We start from the raw sequence: 21,196 nt of genomic DNA, 5'->3' as shown, positions 1-21,196 counted from the left end.
GCACCTGGACATTTATCTCACACACAGAGTGCAATTGCTACCCTTACAAGTAAAGTAAATAAGGAAAAAAAGGACACACCAACTTTATCATTTAGCATGTGCATCACTCATCCAGCAGTGCATGGACATCTGCTACAACAAACGGAATGCCAATAGCTTAAATAAGCAGTCATAAGTATAAAAAAAAAAAAAAAAAAAAAAAAAGGAAGCAATACACATTCGAAAATTTTAGCTGCTGGCTTAATGAACACACAATCACCTGTCCTAAAAACCAGCTAAGCGACCGCCTGAATCCTCAATTCTCTTCCTCTCGGGTATCACAAGTGTGGGCACCTGGCTGTGAAAGCCTTACAGCCAGGATGCGCAAGTCATGCTATGCCTCAATGGCTGGGCAATCTTCTGGGACCTGTGATGCGCCCCAGAAGATTGCAGGGAGGGGAGAACTTCCGCTCAAGTCGCCTAGGTGGCCCGAGTGGAAGTGGGAGCTAGGTACCTGTCAAAACGAGTAACCCCCCCCCAAAAAAAATGACATGCCAAATGTGGCATATAAGTGGGGTGAGGAGTCCTTAAAGGGGAATTTCTACTTTTGAATCCCATGTACCATATAGCATATACAGTGTGCTCATGTATGTTTATATAGTTCAGCCGTTCACAAAACCCCATGGCCCACTTTAAAGCAAAACACAGTTGCAGTGAGATCCTTCTGCCAATGGCCACATCTTTTCTGTAAAAAAAACATCCATTATTGTTTTATAGTAGTGATACAATGCTTTAGCACTGCTGTGGTCTTAGCTTTCAAGGCATGTGTGACTGTTGCATTTTTTTTGCCCTCACCATTCTGTGTTAGATTAGTCTCATTTCTACAATCTATATGGCTGCCTTGCTCTAGTGTCCCTAAAGGCCATTTCCTCCTCCTTTACCCTACTGTTTACTCTTCTTCTGAATTTATGTATTTTCTGCTTTTCCCAACTCTACTTATCTCAAGTGCTGCACACTCCAGCTGCCCACCACGCACTGCCACCAATGACAGTATATATATATATATATATATATATATATATATATATATATATATATATATATATATATATACACACATACATACACATACATACACACATACACACACACACACACACACACATATACACACACTGTATCTCTCACTGTGAGCCTAGGTTCCACTGCGGGTGTCAATACAATGTTAACGACACCCCCAGATTGGTTCATAGATCGCAGTGCGAACTGTGGATTCGGACGGGAATCAGATCACATGGGTGAGAACACCCATGCAATCCGATTCCAGTGCAGGGGGGGAAAAAAAAAAAGTCCCTGCACCTTTTTTTTTATGCAAATCTAATGCAAATTCAGCCATACAACTGTATGACTTAACTTGCACTGCACAGACATCGCATGTGATCGGCACAGCAGTGCAGGTGCGAATCACATACGATGTCTGACATCGCTACAGTGTGAACCTGGGTTGAATGTACTTTGGTGTGCGTTATAATGTTCAGACTGCATTCTGTTCATTGTTTTGGTCCTGCAAGGATGTACAGTTGTTGATGCACTTGGAACATTTTTGAAAGGTTTGGCTGTCATTGATTTAGCAGGCTGTCTGCACTGAACACCTGCGCATCCCTACACAGATGTACAGAGCAGTATTCCCTTGTGAATGAGGGCTAAAGGAACCTTGTTTTGAGAGAGATATGTAGGCTGCCATTGCCAATATCTGCTTCTGAAAATGCTAGTTGCCTGCCAATGCTGATCCTGTAACTTCAAATTTCTTTTCAGTCACTATGTCTATGCAGATCAGGTGTTATGACATTCTGCATGCTTGTTCTTGATCTATGATTCATAAAGTACTGCTGCCAGACAAGTTGCATATTCAGAAAGAAGTCAGCAATGGAAGCCTTCATATTACTCTTGGTACAGGTTTCTTTATGTCTTTATACTTCTCCTGAACAAATATACAACAAATGATTTTTAAAAACAGAAGTGTCTACAGAAGGCAATGCTTGCTTCAACAGTGCTTGGACATATAAAGGAATGAAAGTAGTACAATTTAAAAAGGAAATGTGTGAGTGTATTCTTCTAGGATGTCCAGGACAAGTTGTAATACACAATCAGACATGCAAGTAATGCAGAACAATTGCAGTTACCATTTCCAGAAGAGTAGGTCGATTTCTGGCTCCGGTTGATTTCTGTGACATGGTTTGTCTATAATTGGCCTGACCTCTATTATGTGGTGGCCTGTTTTGAGAATCCATGTGTGATGTCTTAATGGCCTGTTCAGTTTTTAGACTTGCTGCTTTAGGAAACACTTTTTGTGGATCCTTTGCAAGAATTGCTTTGTTGTCTTCTAAAGCTTTAGCCACGGTCTTAAGGGGGAGTTCTGAAACAGAACATAAGGGCAGAGTTTAGCAAAACAGTTCAATATGATAGAAATAGAAAGCAAATGCAAAATTTAGGATTAAACAACAAAAGAGAAACAAAAGCTAATGTCATGTCATTTGCAAACACAAAAATAACACCTTGGGACCTGGGACCTTGTAAGCAAATAGAAAACTTGGACAGCAGGAACCTATTTGTTTCAGATATATGCCCACCCTGCATGACACTTTCTTATGAAGTGCAGATCATGATCACAGTTTGCTTGCTTGTGGAATAACATCTATCCTGCATGAATTATGAGGAGGAGGAGGAGGAGGATGATAATGAATTTAAGATGTACCCATTCACCCACTTAGGTGGAAGTTTTTAGGCTTCACAATTTCCCCCATGTGAAACTTATTTATTGTCTAGATGCATTAACAAATCAAAAAAAGGTAAAAAAAAAAAAAACTAGAAAACCTCTACTGTAAGAAGCAATAGGCACATTACCCAATAAAAGACAAATTAACCATTATTGGTTTAGACAGAGCAGAAAACAATTTACAATTGTTAATGCATGTTATAATGCAATCTCATTAAACAAAATGGCAATATAAGCCATCTAGTGATGTGTGGATATAAAAGTTCCAGCAGAGGGAGCCAATGCATGGCAGACACGTTCAAAAGATCAACTGTGTGCATTACACATATAAAATAGTCAGTAGTTTGTTGTATAACCCGGAGAAAAAAAAAAAAAAAAAAAAGATTCTCATTAAAAGATAAGTTCACTTTAAAAAAAATAATGTGCATTTATTATTTTTTGTAGTAGGAGCCTGGAAAGCATTGCACCAGCGATCAGCAGATCACTGATGTAATGCAAGTCTCCTGCACACTGTCAGTGTATCTGCTTACCTGTACATCCCATATGGGTAAGCCGATACTCCCCGGCAGGAAGACTCAATGAACTACCACAGCGCTCCACAGCGCCATCGTAGTTCATTGAGAACTACAAGCCGACAGCTGCAAAGGATGTTTGGGGTTGTATTTCATTCAGACACAAAGAGCTGTGTTTGGGCAGAGCCCCTCACGGCTGCGCTGTTTTTCAAACAGTGTCAGCTAGTATGGGTGAACGTCTCCCAGTACTGCTGCCACGGTCAGCAGGCAGTGGCTGCAGCATTGGGAACATGTAACATGTTCCCAAAGGTGAACTTATCCTTTAAGTTTACAACACCTAGGGGTACATCGCTGTAATTTGGAGATTATCCCATTTATTTCTGTCTTCCCAATTTTAAAATTGCACAGGGTCTAGACAGTTAGCCCAGCATCAGGTGCACCAATGATCCGTTATGACTGAATAAATGGAATAATCTTGGAATAGCTATGATGTCTTCCCCTACAGTCACTACCTTTTGTATCACTTGACCCTCCCCCTCCTAGAGTGCAAGCTCCAAACGAGCAGAGCCCTCTGAATCCTCTTGTATTGAATTGTATTGTAACTGTACTGTCTGCCCTCACATTGTAAAGCACTGCTCTGACTGTTGGTGCTATATAAATCCTGTAGAATATGATTATTATTAATGTACTCCTATGTTTTTTTGAGCAGATATAAAACTCCACTAATCACCTGGTGAACTGCCACTAACAGCATGTTACCTGACCACATTGTCATATATCCTTGATAAAATGTGTGCATAAAACAAAGTAAAAAAACAAAACACACACACACACACACGTGATGTAGCCTTTGTTTAATCAAACACCTCAACACAAACGATAAGACTTATTATTCCACCTTATTTGGTTGATCAGTGGAAAATGAGAGAGTAATAAGCATACCGTCAGGTTCGCTGTCACTGTCTGATGCACTCCCATAACTAGCAATGAGATTACTCAGTCCGGATGTCACCTGCCTCGGAACGACAGTTAAACAATTTTTTGTTTGTTCTTCACCACTGTCAGACTCTGAGGATGAGAATAGACAGAAAAAAAAAAAGAATTCTAAATGTGATATAACAACTCATGGATAAAATTAACAAAAAGGTTTTGTTAGCTCTGGATATGATGGTGCAAACTAGAACATCTGAATGCTTTAAAATAAAGATTGTCCCTGCGTACCTACCCAAAATGCATTTCCCCCTGCAGCCATCGTTGAGCAGCACTTAATGTCATAAACAGAGAGTGTGGGTTACATAGGCGCCAGGCACAAGGACCAAGAAGGTTTTGTAGAACAAACGTGAGGCAGGTAGTCCACTAAGCAAAGGGAGGGAACCAGGGAGTTGCATTTTGGAGAAGTATATTCTATTAAAAAATGCTAGAGGAGAAGACTGTAAACCTTCGTATGTAAAAATCCTCAAAGAACATAAATGGAGGGATACCATATTGCACAAGCCAAGCCGAAGCACATGTAAGGGTATGAGAATCAATACACTGGTGCTGGGAACACAGACGCCAATGACTACTACTATATACTACTAATTTTAGTTAGATATACATCTGTTTCATTGCATGGCAGGTCAGTCATTTTTCCATTTTATTTCAGCTCATTTAAAAAAAAAAAAAAAGCAGGAGCATGGTGAACTAGGACAACACCATATATATGATTGATTTGGTGGGTTCTTGATTCACAATCACATATGAGCGAAATATTGGGTGTGGGCACTAACATGCAACCACACAAGCCAAATGTATGCTTGCGGTATATCCATTCTCTAGGTTTTTTTATTTAGTTATTTTTTAAAGTATAACTAAAGGCAAAACTTTTTTTTTAGTTTAGGATAGAGTGCAGAAGGATTAGAACCCCTGTCAGTTGTTATTGCTGTCTGTGTCCACATTAGGGAAATTCCCCCTATTTGTCCCGTTTATTATCATTGAAAGCGAAAGTAAAGAAAATCCCAGATGTTGGGTTATTCCCAGAGAAGTAATAGAGGGGAAATCTTCCAATGGGGACACTAGTTCTGGTGAGCTGGGGGTCCCCAAAGAATTACATTTATTTGCTGGGATTTCCTCCCACTTCCTGTTTGGCTATAGGACAGGAAGTGAAGGTAAAACTCCACAATGGGACACAGATGGCAAAAAAAAAAAAAAAAAAAAAAAATTCTGGCAGGAGTTATAGCCCTCCTTTTCTCTATCCAAAATGAAAAAAAAAAAAAAGTTTTGACCATAGTTCTACTTTAAGTAAATCAGCCTCGGCATACGATTCAATTATTCCCTGGCGTTAAAATTATGTGATTTACCGAATTTGTAAATTTGACATTCTGGTAGAATGTAGGGATAAACTTGCTTTGGAACCCAAATTCCAAAAAGTTTGGACGATGTGTAAAATCTATATAGAAAACAGAATGCAATGACTTACAGATCTTATGAACCCATATTTTATTCACAACAAGAAAACATTAAATGTTTAAACTGAAAAAAAATTTAAATAAATAAAAGGTAAATATGAAATTGATGGAAGCAACACGTCTCAAAAAAGTTGGGACAGGGCAACAAAAAGCTGGCAAAGTAAGTGGTACTAGCAAGGAAGAGCTGGAAGTATATTTTGCAACTAACATTAACAGTAACAAACTTGGTTATAAAAAAAAGAGCATCTTGGAGAGAGTCAGAGTAAAGATGGGCAGACATTCACCAATCTGTGAAAAGCTGCATCTAAAAATCATTAAACACTTTCAGAATAATGTTCTTCACTGTAAAATTAAAAGTGTTACTAAACCCAGGAGCCTGCATTCACTATACCTGGTCTCCCACAGTACACAGAACATGGAAATGCAATTATTTTAGAAAATATAAACTGCTGAATACCTTTTCTCCTCAGCATATTAGTAGTCTTGTGACTTCTATCAGTGTCCGACTGAGCACTGGTTAAAGCTTGTAGGAGGAGTTTATTTTACACTGACTGTCCTATGAGGCTGTATGATCCCCGACCCTCTGTCTGGACAATGCTGATCACATGCACCCTCCCAGAAAAAAATAAAAAAATAAAAAAACTCTAGCAATACACACCAAACTGAGCATGTGCAGAGTGCCTCTATACCAGGGATATGCAATTAGTGGACCTTCAGCTGTTGCAGAACTACAAGTCCCATGAGGCATAGCAAAACTCTGACAGCCATAGGCATGACACCCAGAGGCAGAGGCATAATGGGACTTGTAGTTTTGCAACAGCTGGAGGTCCGCTAATTGCATATCCCTGTTCTATACTATCAGGAGATGAATTTGGGACTATGGAAGAAAGGGAGGATCAGAGAAGACCGGATCAAACAGCCTTTTTACATAATGCGGAGAATTAACCCCTTAGGTTACACAGTGAATAGAACAAGCATGCTTTACTGCATAAATAAACTGATTTTACTTCTGTGGGTTGAATAACACTTTTGAAATTATGTACTGTAGACATATATTTAAAGATTCTAAGACACCAGAGAATTCTATGTGCGCAAGGGACAAGGCCGAAATACAATACTGGATGCCTGTAATCTTCAGGCCTTTAGACAGTATTGCATTAAAAACAGGCATGATTCAGTGATTAACATCACTGCATGGACTCAGGAATACATCTAAAAATCACTGTCTGAACACAGCTTGCCGTGTCATCCAAAAATGCAAGGTTCCATATCGGCCTCGCAAGTTTTTGCACCACAAAAGTATGGAAGCTCATAATTCACTAATTCCTAAGCCAGAAAAGGACCACACATTATGTGGTAACTATCGCCCAATTTTCCTCACAAATATAGACATACGTTATATTCCAAAATTATCACAAATAGATTAGGTAGAATAGGTGCCAAAGATATAAACTTAGATCAAGCCGGTTTTACAATGGGGAGAGAAATGAGGGACAACATAATAAAAACATGTACATTGGTAGAATACACCCAAAAGACCGCCATCCCAACATGTCTTTTGTCGGTAGATGCTGAGAAAGCATTTGATGGGGTGGGATGGCTGTTCCTGGAAGAAACTTTAATTCAACTAGAGATTGGACCTAAAATGGTTCAAAAGATCATGGCATTATATTCCAATCTCAGGGTGAAAATACGAACAAATGGAATGCTCTCCGAGTATGTAGAAATATCAAATGGCACCTGACAAGGATGCCCCTTGTACCCATTGTTACACCTGATGGAACATCTTTCTACAGCAATAGAGAGAAATGGGGATAGTCAAGGGATAAATGTTAAAAGGAAAAGAATATAAAATGGCAGTATATGCGGACGATTTGTTAATATATGTCACCAATCCAATAGTAACAATACCAAATCTTATATAGGAATTCAAGCGGTTTGGAAGAGTAAGTAATTTTAAAGTTAATTATGACAAATCAGAAATGTTGAATGTGTCATTAACAGATAAAAATTCAGGTACTTCTTCAGAAGGATTTCCCTTTAAATAGCAAAAGGAGGCAATTAAGTATCTGGGGATATATATCCCAAGAGACTTGATTAATTTTCAGGAATTAAATTATTCATTAACTGGTTCCAGACCAGCCGCCACAGTTATACTGCGGCAGGTTGGTCCGGCTGCGCGAAGCGTTGTAGCTATACGTCACGCGTGCGCCCCCCCCCGCCAGCCACGACCATCAGATTCGATAAGTAACTGATCAATCCCCAGGCCCAGGCCAATGATATATGGCCTGGACCTGGTGATCGGTCCTGACGAATGAGATCCTTCCCCTGTCGTGTAAGTGTAAACACTGACAGGGGAAGTGACGTCATCTCTCCTTGTGTCGGTCTTTTCCGTTCCAGACCAGGGAGAGAAGACATCACAGAGTGAGTTGCACCAACACTACACTGACACCAGGTCATGTAGGCACACAATTCACCCCTCCGATCATTCCCCCCCCCCCCCCCCCAGTTAACCTCTTCACCACCTGTCACTGTGTCACCCAGTACAGCAATCAGATTTTTTTTGATCGCTGTACTGGTGTCATTTGTGTCCCTTGATTACCCCGTCATCTGTGATCACTGTATAGGTGTCACGGGTGACGCAGTTTAGCTAGATTTTTTGTTATAGCGTCAGGGCACCCGCCGTATTTTACCCAATAAAGGTTTAACCCCCTGATCACCCGGCGGGTGATCAAAGTTAGGTTTTAGTGTCAGATAGGTTCTGCTTTGCCCAGGCAGCGTCAGATTAGTGCCAGTAGCGATAACACACACCCACGCACCATACACCTCCCTTTAGTAGTATAGTGTTTGAACGGATCGATACCTGATCTGATCAGATCTATACTAGCGTCCCCAGCAGTTTAGGGTTCCCAAAAACGCAGTGTTAGCGGGATCAGCCCAGATACCTGCTAGCACCTGTGTTTAGCCCCTCCGCCCAGCCCACCCAAGTGCAATATCAATTGATCAGTGTTACTTACAAAACACATAACTGCAACGGAAGATCTCTATAGATCTATTGTGGACCAAAGCAATTTGTATGCTGGTCAATTCATCGCCGCTAATCCCCAGCTGACCCTTGCCAGAGATTTAATTTAAGACCTTCCTGGGCCTAACTAAAAAGAGTGAGTTGCGGTCATACTGGTCCACTGACTAAATTCAACATACGCCTGTGTACTCTGCCTCCATGACCAGGACACGATACGAACAGATCTTGCGGTCATGCACTTCAATGACAATGAACTCTGTCGTCCTCGGGGTGACCCTGGATACGATCGGCTCTACAAAATTAGGCCCCTCGTAAACCACTTGAATCAACGTTTTGCAGCCTTGTTTACTCCCGATCAAGTCGTCTGCATTGACGAGTCCCTGATTAAGTTTTCTACACGCTGGTGTATTAAACAGTATCTTCCCAGCAAACGTGCCAGATACGGGGTCTAGATGTATAAGCCCCGTGACAGGGCCACAGGCTATACATAGTGGCTATACATATAGTTTTATGGTTTACGCAGGAAAAGATAGTCACATAGTGCCGGAGGAGAACTGCCCAGACTACATAGGGAGCGCTGGGAAGATAGTGTTGGACTTGGTGTCACCCTTATTCGGAAAGGGGTACCACTTGTACGTGGACAATTATTACACGAGCGTTTCAAAAGTCACGTGTCAGTGATGTAACGTGTGGGAGGAGCTTAGGACGTTCAGTGCTGCAATACACCTGAAGGTTAACAGCAGCTGTTTCTCTATGGGAAACCTCGTCCACAGCGGCTGACTGCAATCTGCTTATTTGAATGCTTCTAATAGACCGGGAGTTTGTGAGTGTATCTCTTGTCTCTGTTTTGCTTATGTACTATCTAGTAAGTTCACTGCACAATGATCTATTTTTTCTTTGCTTGCTTTGCATAAAACCTTTATCCTGAGAGCCGAATCACCAGCAGTATAATTGTTGAAGTGGGATGCAAGAAAAACGAAATATCCTGATACAAACGATCTAACCCAGTGAGTCAATCAATCTGGATTAAGGGAAGGAACTGTTTAATTATTTTTACTTTCTCCCACTATTTATCTCTGCCTGGACATTGTACTCAGAGTGTCATTATTATTTTATTTATACTAACCGTCACATCACCAATTTGAAGATTTTTTTTTTGGCATTTTTTTTTTTTTTTGGCAATTTTAACACATGTATTAGCACCATAATTATGTATTTATTTTATTCACATGTATGCATTTTTTATTCCTGGATTTAAGCTTAGTCGCAGCAGCATATTGTGCACTATTTATTTAAAGCGCATCAATTTTATACTTAGTACTATTACACGAGCGTGCCACTTTTTAGTCGCCTTTTTGATTATGGAATTGGCGCTGTGCGATCTAATCGCCAGGGCTTCCCCCACGGCTTGTAGAATCCCGACTTAGACAGGGGAGAGAGCCTGCTTAAAGTGTAATAATTTGTTAGCAGTGAAGTGGAGGGATTCACGGAATGTTTTCATTCTGTCCTTGCTTCACGCAGACACGGCAGTCCAAATTCCTACAGCGACTGGTGTTGTGGAGAAACCCCTCCGTGTACACGAATACAACCTTAACATGGGAGGGGTGGACCTCAACGACCAGTTGTTGGCACCGTACCCAATTGCCCTTAAGGCCAGACGCTGGTACAAAAAGGGGTCTGTCTATTTATTTCAATAGGCTTTGCTGAACACTTTTGTGCTATACAAAGCTTCAGGATGGACTGGATCCTTCCTTAAAATCCAGAAAGAGATAGTCAGAGCCCTTCTGTTTCCAGATGGTGATCTTGCCCAACTTCCCAACGCAAATGCAGTGAGCCGGCTGCATGAGAGGCATTTTCCTTATGTCCTCCCTGGTACCCCTATCCCAAGTACACCCCAAAGAAGATGTTGTGTTTGCAGTAAACGCCGATTTACAGTGGGGACAGAAATTATTCAGACCCCCTTAAATGTTTCACTCTTTGTTATATTGCAGCCATTTGCTAAAGTCATTTAAGTTAATTTTTTTCCTCATTAATGTACACCCAGCACCCCATATTGACAGAAAAACACAGAATTGTTGACTTTTTTGCAGATTTATTAAAAAAGAAAAAATAGGATTTTTTATTACAGCTTACCTGTAAAATCCTTTTCTTTCGACGGACATCACGGGACACAGAGCCACAGTAATTACTGATGGGTTATAGGGTATCACTAGGTATTGGACACTGGTCACACCCTAATCAGGAAGTTCAACCCCCTATATAACCCCTCCCCTTCCAGGGATACCTCAGTTTTGTAGCAAAGCAGTATAGGTGTATTAGAAGAGGGGCGGGACCTCTGTGTCCCGTGATGTCCGTCGAAAGAAAAGGATTTTACAGGTAAGCTGTAATAAAAAATCCTATTTTCTTTTCTCGGACATCACGGGACACAGAGCCACAGTAATTACTGATGGGATGTCCCAAAGCAATGCCAACTGAGGGGGGGGAATCACAACCAAGTAGGGTGCTATCAGACCTGAGGACCTTGTACCGCTGTCTGCAGCACACTACGCCCAAAGGCGATATCCTCATGCCTTCTCACATCCACCTGATAGAATCTGGTGAATGTATGAACTGAAGACCAGGTTGCGGCCTTGCAGATCTGAGCCATAGAGGCCCGGTGATGCACTGCCCAAGAAGCACCAATAGCCCTTGTGGAATGTGCCTTGATCTGAAACGGGGGAACCTTCCGTTTCAAACCGTAAGCTTGAATAATCAACTGTCGAATCCATTTAGAAATGGTCGCTTTTGACGCTGCCTGTCCTCTATTGGGACCCTCCGGCAGCACGAACAAGACATCCGTCTTGCGAATCTGAGCAGTTGCCTCCAGATAGGTCTTGACTGCTCTTACTACATCCAAAGAATGTAATGACCTTTCTTCCGAAGAACAAGGTTCTGGAAAAAAGGAAGGTAGCACAATGTCTTGGTTTAGATGAAAATCTGAAACCACCTTCGGTAAAAAAACTAGGATGAGGGCGCAGTACCACTCTATCCTTGTGTATAATCAAGTAAGGCTCTTTACAGGGAAGAGCTGCTATTTCTGATACTCTTCTAGCAGAAGAGATAGCTACCAGGAAAATTAGTTTCCTCGTCAGTAAGACCAAAGGAATCTGACGTATTGGTTCAAAAGGTTGTTTTTGTAACACCGATAGAACCAAGTTCAAGTCCCAGGGGTTTAGGGGCGCCTTAACCGGAGGATTAAGACGCATCACCCCCTGTATAAAGTTTCGGATCAGAGAATGCGAAGCAAGCGGCCGTTGAAACAACACTGATAAGGCCGACACCTGGCCCTTGATGGTACTCAAGGCCAGCTTCATCTCTAATCCTAATTGTAGAAAATCCAGATTTCTACCTATGACATATTTCCTGGGATGCCAACCCCTGGATTCACACCAGGATACATAAGCTTTCCAGACACTATGATAAATCATTCTGGAAGCTGGCTTCCTTGCCTTGATCAAGGTAGATATGACAGGACCTGAAAGCCCACGATTTTTCAGAACGTGGGATTCAATAGCCCACCCGTCAAATCTAGCATTTGTGAGGCAGGCTGGAACACCGGACCTTGAGCTAACAGGTCTGGGTGTATCGGTAGGGTCCACCGGGAACCCACCATCATCCCTGCTATTTCTGCTTATCAGGTTCTTCTGGACCAAACGGGGGTCACCAGAAGTGCCGACTTCCCTTCTTGCCTGAGTCTGCGAAGGAGCCGTGGCAGTAGCAGAATGGGAGGGAATGCATAAATCGGTGAGAGCCGATGCCACGGAATCACCAACGCATCCGTCCTGCCTGCAAGAGGATCCCAGGCAACCGGTAGGAAGGATTTCCCCTTCTGTAGGTTTTCGGGTATGAGCCATCAACTGAGGCTCTGATGCATCGCATGCGATAGGTGCATTGGAAAGTTTAATGCCTGCACCTTCCTGTTCCAGGTCAACAGAATACTGTGTTACAACAGTTCTGCTTGGAACTGCGCATAGGGAACTGCTTCGAATGAAGCCAACATCTTCCCCTGCAGCCTTATACAAAGGCGGACAGAAAGACCCTTCTTGGCCCTGACTGTCAGAATCAGCTCCCTTAGAGCAGTGATCTTTGCCTGCAGACACTTCAGTTAAGCAGGAAAACTGGGCACATATAGGCCTGCATCTCTGATGCCTATTGATATCAGAAATTCTCCTCCCTGCAGGACGGAGATTACTGTCTGAATTGATTCCAAACGAAAGGACTGCATCCTTGGGAATCGTTTCAGATCTCTCAAATCCAAAATGGGTCTGTCGTCCCCATTTGGTTTTCGGACCATAGAAAGATTGGAACAAAGTCTCAATCCTTGATCCTTTGTGGGAACCCCCACAATGACCTCTTGCGACAAAAGTCGCTTTATCGCTAGAAGGAGCGACTGCTTCTCTTCTGGCTTTCTGGGAACACCTGATCTGAGGAAACGAGGAGAGGGACATTCTTGGAACTCCAGTCTGTACCCTAAGGTTACCGTGGAGATCACCCATCTGTCCTGGAAGTCCTTCTGTCAGGGCCCTGAGAGCTGCAGCAGTCTTTCCCCCCACTCGAGCAAGCGGGGCGCCCCTTCATGAAGAGGTCTTAGTGTCTTGCTTAGAAGACCTTTTCCCCCAGGATTTCTTGTGTCCCTGGGGTTGACTCTTGTTTCTTGCCCCATACGGAGGAGACCCTCGTGGCTGCCTGGAGGCTGATGCCCCTGGCGCTGGGGAAAGAGTCAGTTTAAAAGAGGGACGCTTACTCTTCTTCTTATCAGGTAAGAGAGTGCTTTTCCCACAGGAGATCATCTTGATATAATTATCCAAGTCCTCTCCAAACAACCTTTCACCACGGAAGGGAAACCCAGCCAGTAGCTTCTTACATGGTGCTTCGGCTGACCAGTTTTTCAACCATAAGATTCTACGTATATGCACCAACCCAAGCAAGAGGCGAGAGGTTTGCACGATAGAATCTCTAATGGCATCAACATAAACATAAATATGCATAACATAAAGCCGCAGGAAGGTTAGCAAACCCCTGGGCCTGCTGTTCAGGTAATACTTTGATGACCTGTTTAACATGGTCTCTTAAGTATTGACAGACTCCAATCGCTGCTACTGCAGGTTGGGCCACTGATCCTGCTAAAGAGAACACATCTTTCAATAAGAAGTCCATCTTTTTATCCACAGGATCTTTGAGCATCTGAGCGTTGTCTACAGGACAAGTCAGATTACTATTTACAGAGGAAATGGCCGCATCAATGGCCGGTATTCCCCACCTCTTAATAAACTTTTCTTCCATAGGATAAAGTGTAGAAAACTTTTTCGGCGGAAGAAATCGCTTATCTGGGTGATCCCACTCAGAATAAAGCAGCTTTTCAAGTAAATTATGAACAGGAAAAGCATGTGCTGCTTGGAAAGGTTTCAGTGACCCCAAAGCAGAAGAGGTTTCTGTAGTAGTTTCAGGTAGGGACAACTTAAATGTGGAGCGGACCAAACCAGTGAGGATCTGCACTAAGACTTTCTCCTCTTGGGAAGTCGCAGAGGGTCGCTCTCCACCTGAATCCTCCGAAGAGGAATCATCTGTCCCATCCCGATCCTCTGAAAGGGATTCATCTCCTTTATCCCAGAGCTCCTCTGACTGAGGGTCTTGGGAAGCAGAGGAAGGCCTTGTGCGTTTTCTTTCACTGCGTGAAGATGTAATCGCGGCCATTAGCTTTTTCTCTAATCCAGAAATGGTTGAGGAAAAAACTTCTTGTGTAATGTACACAGGGGCTGAAGTGCCGGCAGCAGATGTAGCCCCTAACCCCAATGGCTCTCCCTGTCCAGCTGCCCCTGGTCCCTCAGGAGGGGATGGTGTAGCAGACAGGGGGTCCTCAGAACCTGAACGAGACCCCCTAGTGCCTCTGGTTCTTGGGGTGCTTGAACCTCTTCTACCCATAGTGCAAAGCAACAAGGTGTGAGGTATCAAAAGCGAACACTGACTGCTGAGCGATGTAGTCTGGCTAAAAGCCTTGCTACCAAATGCCCAGTCCGGTGTTCTTTAGTAAATGCAGCCTAGGGGAATGCCTGTGTCCCACCTTACATGCGACTGTCAGCTCTGTGTCTCTCCAAAGCTCAGAGCACCTGTACAGTGTGCTTTAAATGGCCATGCTTTCTGGCACTGTGGGCGTCTGGGCACGCTGACGCTGTGCTGACGCCCCGCCCCCCCTCCCCCCCCCTCGTTTTTGAAAAACGAGCGCTTCCCGCGCGAGCCGACCCTTTCTGACAAGTCTGAAGGGAGGCTGGGGTTGGGGGAATAAGGAGGAGGCCGGCAGTGATGGGCCCTGCATCGCAATGCGGCTTCGGTGGCGGCGGCGGCAGCGGCTGTGACAGTGCGGTCTCACCCGCCTTACAGCATACCTGAGCCTTTCCCTAGCCTGGGGGGACCATCCCAGCAGAGAAAACCCCCCAGCATCTACCTTTGGAGCTGGAGGAAGAGCTAATGCAGCGGACGCTGAGACAGATCAAACATGAAAAGGTTTGTGCTCTTGGCAGCCCCCGGTGGTCACAATAGGCACAGCATGCATTCACCTTAAAGGAGAAAAGCCACTAGAATTAAAATTCTGTGGAATCTCCTCTTACCTTATCCAGGCCGCAGGGTTCAGTTTACACAGACCCAGCCTTCGCCTCTCACGGTGGGCTCCGTTTGTGGAAAAACCGTCAGAGACTGGGGCCCCCATCAGTAGGGGGATCCTTCAGTTCTGGGCCTGTAAAGCACCTCGCCAGAAATTAGGAAGTTTAAAGCCATTTTCTGATCCGCGGGTCCAGCTCTCTAAAAAGAGAAGCGTTACAGGTAAAACCTCGTTTCTTCGGACACGAGGCCCGGGTACCATCCAATTCGGCCATGAAAAGACACTTTGAATGGATCCGGTCGCCGGGCTTGCCCCAGTATAGGATCTTAGAATATTCCTTTTGGAGCTTCAGCACAGGACATCTTTACACGTCCAACACCTAAGACACTGGTGTAAAAACTGAGGTATCCCTGGAAGGGGAGGGGTTATATAGGGGGTTGAACTTCCTGATTAGGGTGTGACCAGTGTCCAATACCTAGTGATACCCTATAACCCATCAGTAATTACTGTGGCTCTGTGTCCCGTGATGTCCGAGAAAAGAAAACTGAAATATCACATGGTCCTAAGTATTCAGACCCTTTGCTCAGTATTTAGTAGAAGCACCCTTTTGATCTAATACAGCCATGAGTCTTTTTGGGAAAGATGCAACAAGTTTTTCACACCTGGATTTGGGGATCCTCTGCCATTCCTCCTTGCAGATCCTCACCAGTTCTGTCAGGTTGGATGGTAAACGTTGGTGGACAGCCATTTTTAGGTCTCTCCAGAGATGCTGAATTGGGTTTAATTCAGGGCTCTGGCTGGGCCATTCAAGAACAGTCACGGAGTTGTTGTGAAACCACTCCTTCATTTTAGCTGTGTGCTTAGGGTCATTGTCTTGTTGGAAGGTAAACCTTCGGCCCAATCTGAGGTCCTGAGCACTCTGGAGAAGGTTTTCGTCAAGGATATCCCTGTACTTGGCCGCATTCATCTTTCCCTCGGTTGCAACCAGTCGTCCCGTCCCTGCATCTGAAATACACCCCCACAGCATGATGTTGCCACCACCATGCTTCACGGTTGGGACTGTACTGGACAGGTGATGAGCAGTGCCTGTTTTTTTTCCCACACATACCGCTTAGAATTAAGGCCAAAAAGTTCTATCTTGGTCTCATCAGACCAGAGAATCTTATTTCTCACCATCTAGGAGTCCTTCAGGTGTTTTTTTTTTAGCAAACTCCATGCGGGCTTTCATGTTTCTTGCACTGAAGAGAGGCTTCTGTCGGGCCTCCCTGCCATAAAGCCCCGACTGATGGAGGGCTGCAATGATGGTTGACTTTCTACAACTTTCTCCCATCTCCCGACTGCATCTCTGGAGCTCAGCCACAGTGATCTATGGGTTCTTCTTTACCTCTCTCACCAAGGCCCTTCTCCACCAATAGATCAGTTTAGCCGGGCGGCCAGCTCTAGGAAGGATTCTGGTCGCCCCAAACATCTTCCATTTAAGGCTTATGGAGGCCACTGTGCTCTTAGGAACTTTAAGTGTAGCAGAATTTTTTTGTAACCTTGGCCAGATCTGTGCCTTGCCACAATTCTGTCTCTGAGCTCTTCAGGCAGTTCCTTTGACCTCATGATTCTCATTTGCTCTGACATGCACTGTGAGCTGTAAGGTCTTATATAGACAGGTGCGTGGCTTTTCTAATCAAGTCTAATCAGTATAATCAAACACAGCTGGACTCAAATGAAGGTGTAGAACCATCTCAAGGATGATCAGAAGAAATGGACAGCACCTGAGTTAAATATATGAGAGTCACAGCTAAGGGTCTGAAGACCATGTGATATTTCAGTTTTTCTTTTTTAATAAATCTGCAAAAATGTCAACAATTCTGTGTTTTTTTGTCAATATGGGGTGCTGTGTGTACATTAATGAGGAAAAAAATGAACTTAAATGATGTTAGCAAATGGCTGCAATATAACAAAGAGTGAAACATTTAAGGGGGTCTGAATACTTTCCGTCCCCACTGTAGGTGTGACACCCGCTTTTATTGTCCCTCCTGTCCTGACCAACCTGGTCTCTGCATTGGTGAATCTTTCAAACGCTACCACACACTAGTTGAGTATTAGCGTAGGGTACAGCACCACAGTCATAGGCACACTAACATAAGGTCTCGGGGTCTTGAAAGATGTGAAGGCCATCACATTTTGAGAGACCCTAATCTGCAACGTTTACAGTTTTTAAAAAAGTGAAAAAAAACAAAAACAAAAAAAAACAAAAAAAAAAAAAACACACAAACACAAAAAATATAAAATAAAAAATCCAAAAATAGTTGTGGTTGTATTTTTCTTCTCTCTCTATTGTTCTCTCTTCCTTTCCCTCTCCACTGTCCGATCTACTGTTCGCTCACTATTGTTCTATATCTATCGTTCTCTCTTGGTTTTATTTTTACTATGTTTTATTGTATTTGCTTTGCAGGCATGGTATGTTATACTGCAATGTTACTTTGTTTTATTGTTGACCATCATTTGCTTAGCAGGTATGCCATTCAGCTGCAGCGCAGGTTTATTTATCTTGACAGCAACAGCGTTTGCACGATACATAAAGCCGTGACTCCAGCGCTGTCGGAGGTGATTTCACCACCACAGTTAAAAAAAAAAAAAAAAAAAAGAAGAGCATATATGCTGAAGCATGGGGGCAGGGGTGGAGGAGCTATTTGCTCCTAACATTAGGGGCGGATTGCCCCCATCCTTCAGCATATGTTTTTTTAGGCACAGATTGGGATGTTTTATTTTTACTATGTTTTATTGTATTTGCTTTGCAGGTATGGCAAGTCTTACTGTTATACTGTAATGTTACTTTGTTTTATTGTTAACCATCATTTGCTTAGCAGGTACGCCATTCAGCTGCAGCACGGATTCATTTATCTTGACAGCAACAGCGTTTGCTTCCACGATACATATAGCCGTGACTCCAGCGCTGTCAGAGGTGATTTCACCACAGTTAAAAAAAAAAAAAAAAAAAAAAAACAAAATGGTGGATGTATGCCCATCATTAGAAATGGGTGGATGAAGGGAGGTATTCTAATGGTGGGCATACCCACCGATCAATCTCTTTTTTTCGTTCAGCCCACAAGCTGCATGAAAAAAAAAAAAAAAAAAAAAAAAAAAAAAACCACACACATTACAATGTATGCCCAACAAGGGCCAGCAACATACTGGTATGTTGCTGGACTTTGAGTGGTTATACCAGAATGATGCCTGCAGGTTTAGGTATCATCTTGGTATCATTCTTTTCAGCCAGCGGTCAGCTTTCATATAAAAGCAATCCTAGCTGCCAATTAGCCTCTAGACTGCTTTTATAAGCAGTGGGAGGGAGCGTCCCCCCCCCCCCCCCATCGTCTTCCATGGTTTTCTCTGGCTCTCCTGTCCCAATAGGGAACCCGAGAATGCAGCCGGTGGTTCATTCAGCTGACCATAGAGCTGATCAGAGACCAGAACGGCTCCAATCATCTCTATGGCATAAGAAACCGGAAGCTACAAGCATTTCATGACTTAGGTTTCGCCGGATATAAACAGCGCCATTGGGAAATTGGCAAAGCATTTTAATCACACCGATCTTGGTGTGGTCAGATGCTTTAAGGGCAGAGAAATCTAGGGTCTAATAGACTTTTTTTTTTTTTTTTTTTAAATTGGAGTACCTGTCACTACCTATTGCTATCATAGGGGATATTAACATTCCCTGAGAGAAAAAAAAATGAAAAGGAACAGTTTAAAAAGGAAAATAAATAATTAAAAAGCACCCCTGTCCCCCCGTGCTCACACGCAAAGGCGAACGGAAGCAACGGTTTGGTGTCATATGTAAACCGCAATTTCACCATGCATGTGAGGTATCACCAAGGTCAGATCGAGGGCAGTAATTTTCGCAGTAGACCTCCTTTGTAAAGGCTTTTAAAAATGTATGTAGTTTGTCGCCACTGCACGTTTGTGCGCAATTTTAAAGCATGTCGTGTTTGGTATCCATGTACTCGGCATAAGGTCATCTTTTTTATTTCGTCAAACATTTGGGCAATATAGTGTTTTTTAGTGCATAAAATGAAAAGAAGTGTGTTTTTTCTAAAAAAATTGCATTTGAAAAATCGCTGAGCAAATACTGTGTGAAAAAAAAATTGCAACACCCACCATTTTAATCTGTAGGGCCTTTGCTTTAAAAAATATAGGTTTGGGGATTCAAAGTAATTTTCTTGCAAAAACAAAAAAAAATTTTCATGTAAACAAAAAGTGTCAGAAAGGGCTTTGTCTTCAAGTGGTTAGAAGAGTGGGTGATGTGGGACATAAGCTTCTAAATGTTGTGCATAAAATGCCAGGACAGTTCAAAACCCCCCTAAATGACCCCTTTTTGGAAAGTAGACACCCCAAGCTATTTGCTGATAGGCATGTTGAGTCCATGGAGTTGTCACTAAATGATATATTGTTCAAAGCAATGGGTAACCATAGAGGAAGATATAGGCCTACAACTTAAATCCCTCCCATGGATTAAACCTTAGCTTCAGCCTGAGAAAAAGGAATTAATGATCTTTGTATCATCAACTTTAAAAATATGGGATACAGTATTGAAAAAAAGGGAGGAATCTCCACAATGATTGGGCCAATGACCCCGTTCTCCAATCCTGAATTTCCACCAGCATTGGTAGCTACAAATTTTATTAAATGAAACAGGTCAGAGAACACGAGGATAGTTCAGATCCCAGAAGGCAAACTTTCGCGATTGCTAGACATGGGGTCTGAATATAAAAACAAATGGGTGCAGTATTATCAATTAAGTGCATATATCGAATCAAAGATACAACCATTCTTGACTGATAGACCACTAACTAGTTTTGAACAACTGTTAGTAGAGGAACCAAGACTAACCCATAAATTGTTCATCGTATATAAAAACTTTTACTTACCTCTGGACCCCTCAATAAATTAGTATGTATGAGAAAATGGGAAAATGAAATAGAGTATCCGATTCCATTGATAGAATGGGAAAAGGCATTTTCACTAATACATAAATTAATCGGTAGTGATTAAACATAAAGAAACTATAAAATCATGATGAGGTGGCACTGGAGTCCAGTGGACCTAAATAAAATAAATAAAAAGACAATACAGAGATCTGTTGGAGATGTCTTAAGGTTAGAGGAACAAAGACAAATATCTGGTATGAGTGCCATATGGTGAGGGATTTCTAGTATAAGATATTTGAAATATAATGGACGGTGTCAGGAATCGAGATACGACCAACTGTTAACATAGTGATACTATACATAATACCAGGGTCAATGAAATCTATAAGGGCCACTTCACACCACATGCAGTGCAGTGCATTTTTTTTCTGCATCAAAAACACACGGAAAGAAGGTTATATGGTTTCCAAGGGCATAGTTCACACCAGTGCTTGCAGCTCCAGTAAAAAAGAAGTAGAACATGCTGCATTTATCCTGCACTGGAACATACCTAAATGCACCAAAAACGCACTGGAACACACATGTCCTTAACCGCTTGCCGACCAGCCGTCATTTTACTACGGCAGGTCGTCACGATCCGTCGTAGCTATACGTCGGCTCGCGGGATCAGGATAGCAGGCGCGTGCCCGCTGCACAGCGGGGGTATCGATGCTAGCACTGATCACTGTATAAATGCCAATGGTCCCAAAAATGTGTCAAAATTGTCCGATGTGTCCGTCATAATGTCGCAGTCACAAAAAAAAAAAAAAAAAAAAAAAAAGGAAAAATGCTATAAAAAAAAATGTATCCCCTATTTTATAGATGCTATAACTTTTGCGCAAACCAATCAATATATGCTTATTGC

At 42.7% G+C, this 21,196-nt stretch overlaps 1 protein-coding gene across 1 annotated transcript in view; it reads right to left on the bottom strand.

Moving 5' to 3' along the window:
* Positions 1 to 21,196, bottom strand: part of NUFIP1 (nuclear FMR1 interacting protein 1) — a 69,843-nt gene that overhangs the window by 10,926 nt on the left and 37,721 nt on the right. Inside the window, exons 9-10 of the mRNA XM_073614168.1 lie at positions 4,210 to 4,335; positions 2,163 to 2,395 (exon numbers count right to left, since the gene is read on the bottom strand). Coding sequence (XP_073470269.1) covers positions 2,163 to 2,395; positions 4,210 to 4,335 — 359 coding nt within the window. The remainder of the gene's footprint in view (positions 1 to 2,162; positions 2,396 to 4,209; positions 4,336 to 21,196) is intronic.

This window comes from Aquarana catesbeiana, linkage group LG02 (assembly GCF_042186555.1).
Source record: "Aquarana catesbeiana isolate 2022-GZ linkage group LG02, ASM4218655v1, whole genome shotgun sequence".
NCBI classification, from domain to species: Eukaryota; Metazoa; Chordata; class Amphibia; order Anura; family Ranidae; genus Aquarana; species Aquarana catesbeiana.
The sequence above is the reverse complement of the archived record's forward strand: the minus strand, read 5'-3'. Positions and strand labels throughout refer to the sequence as shown.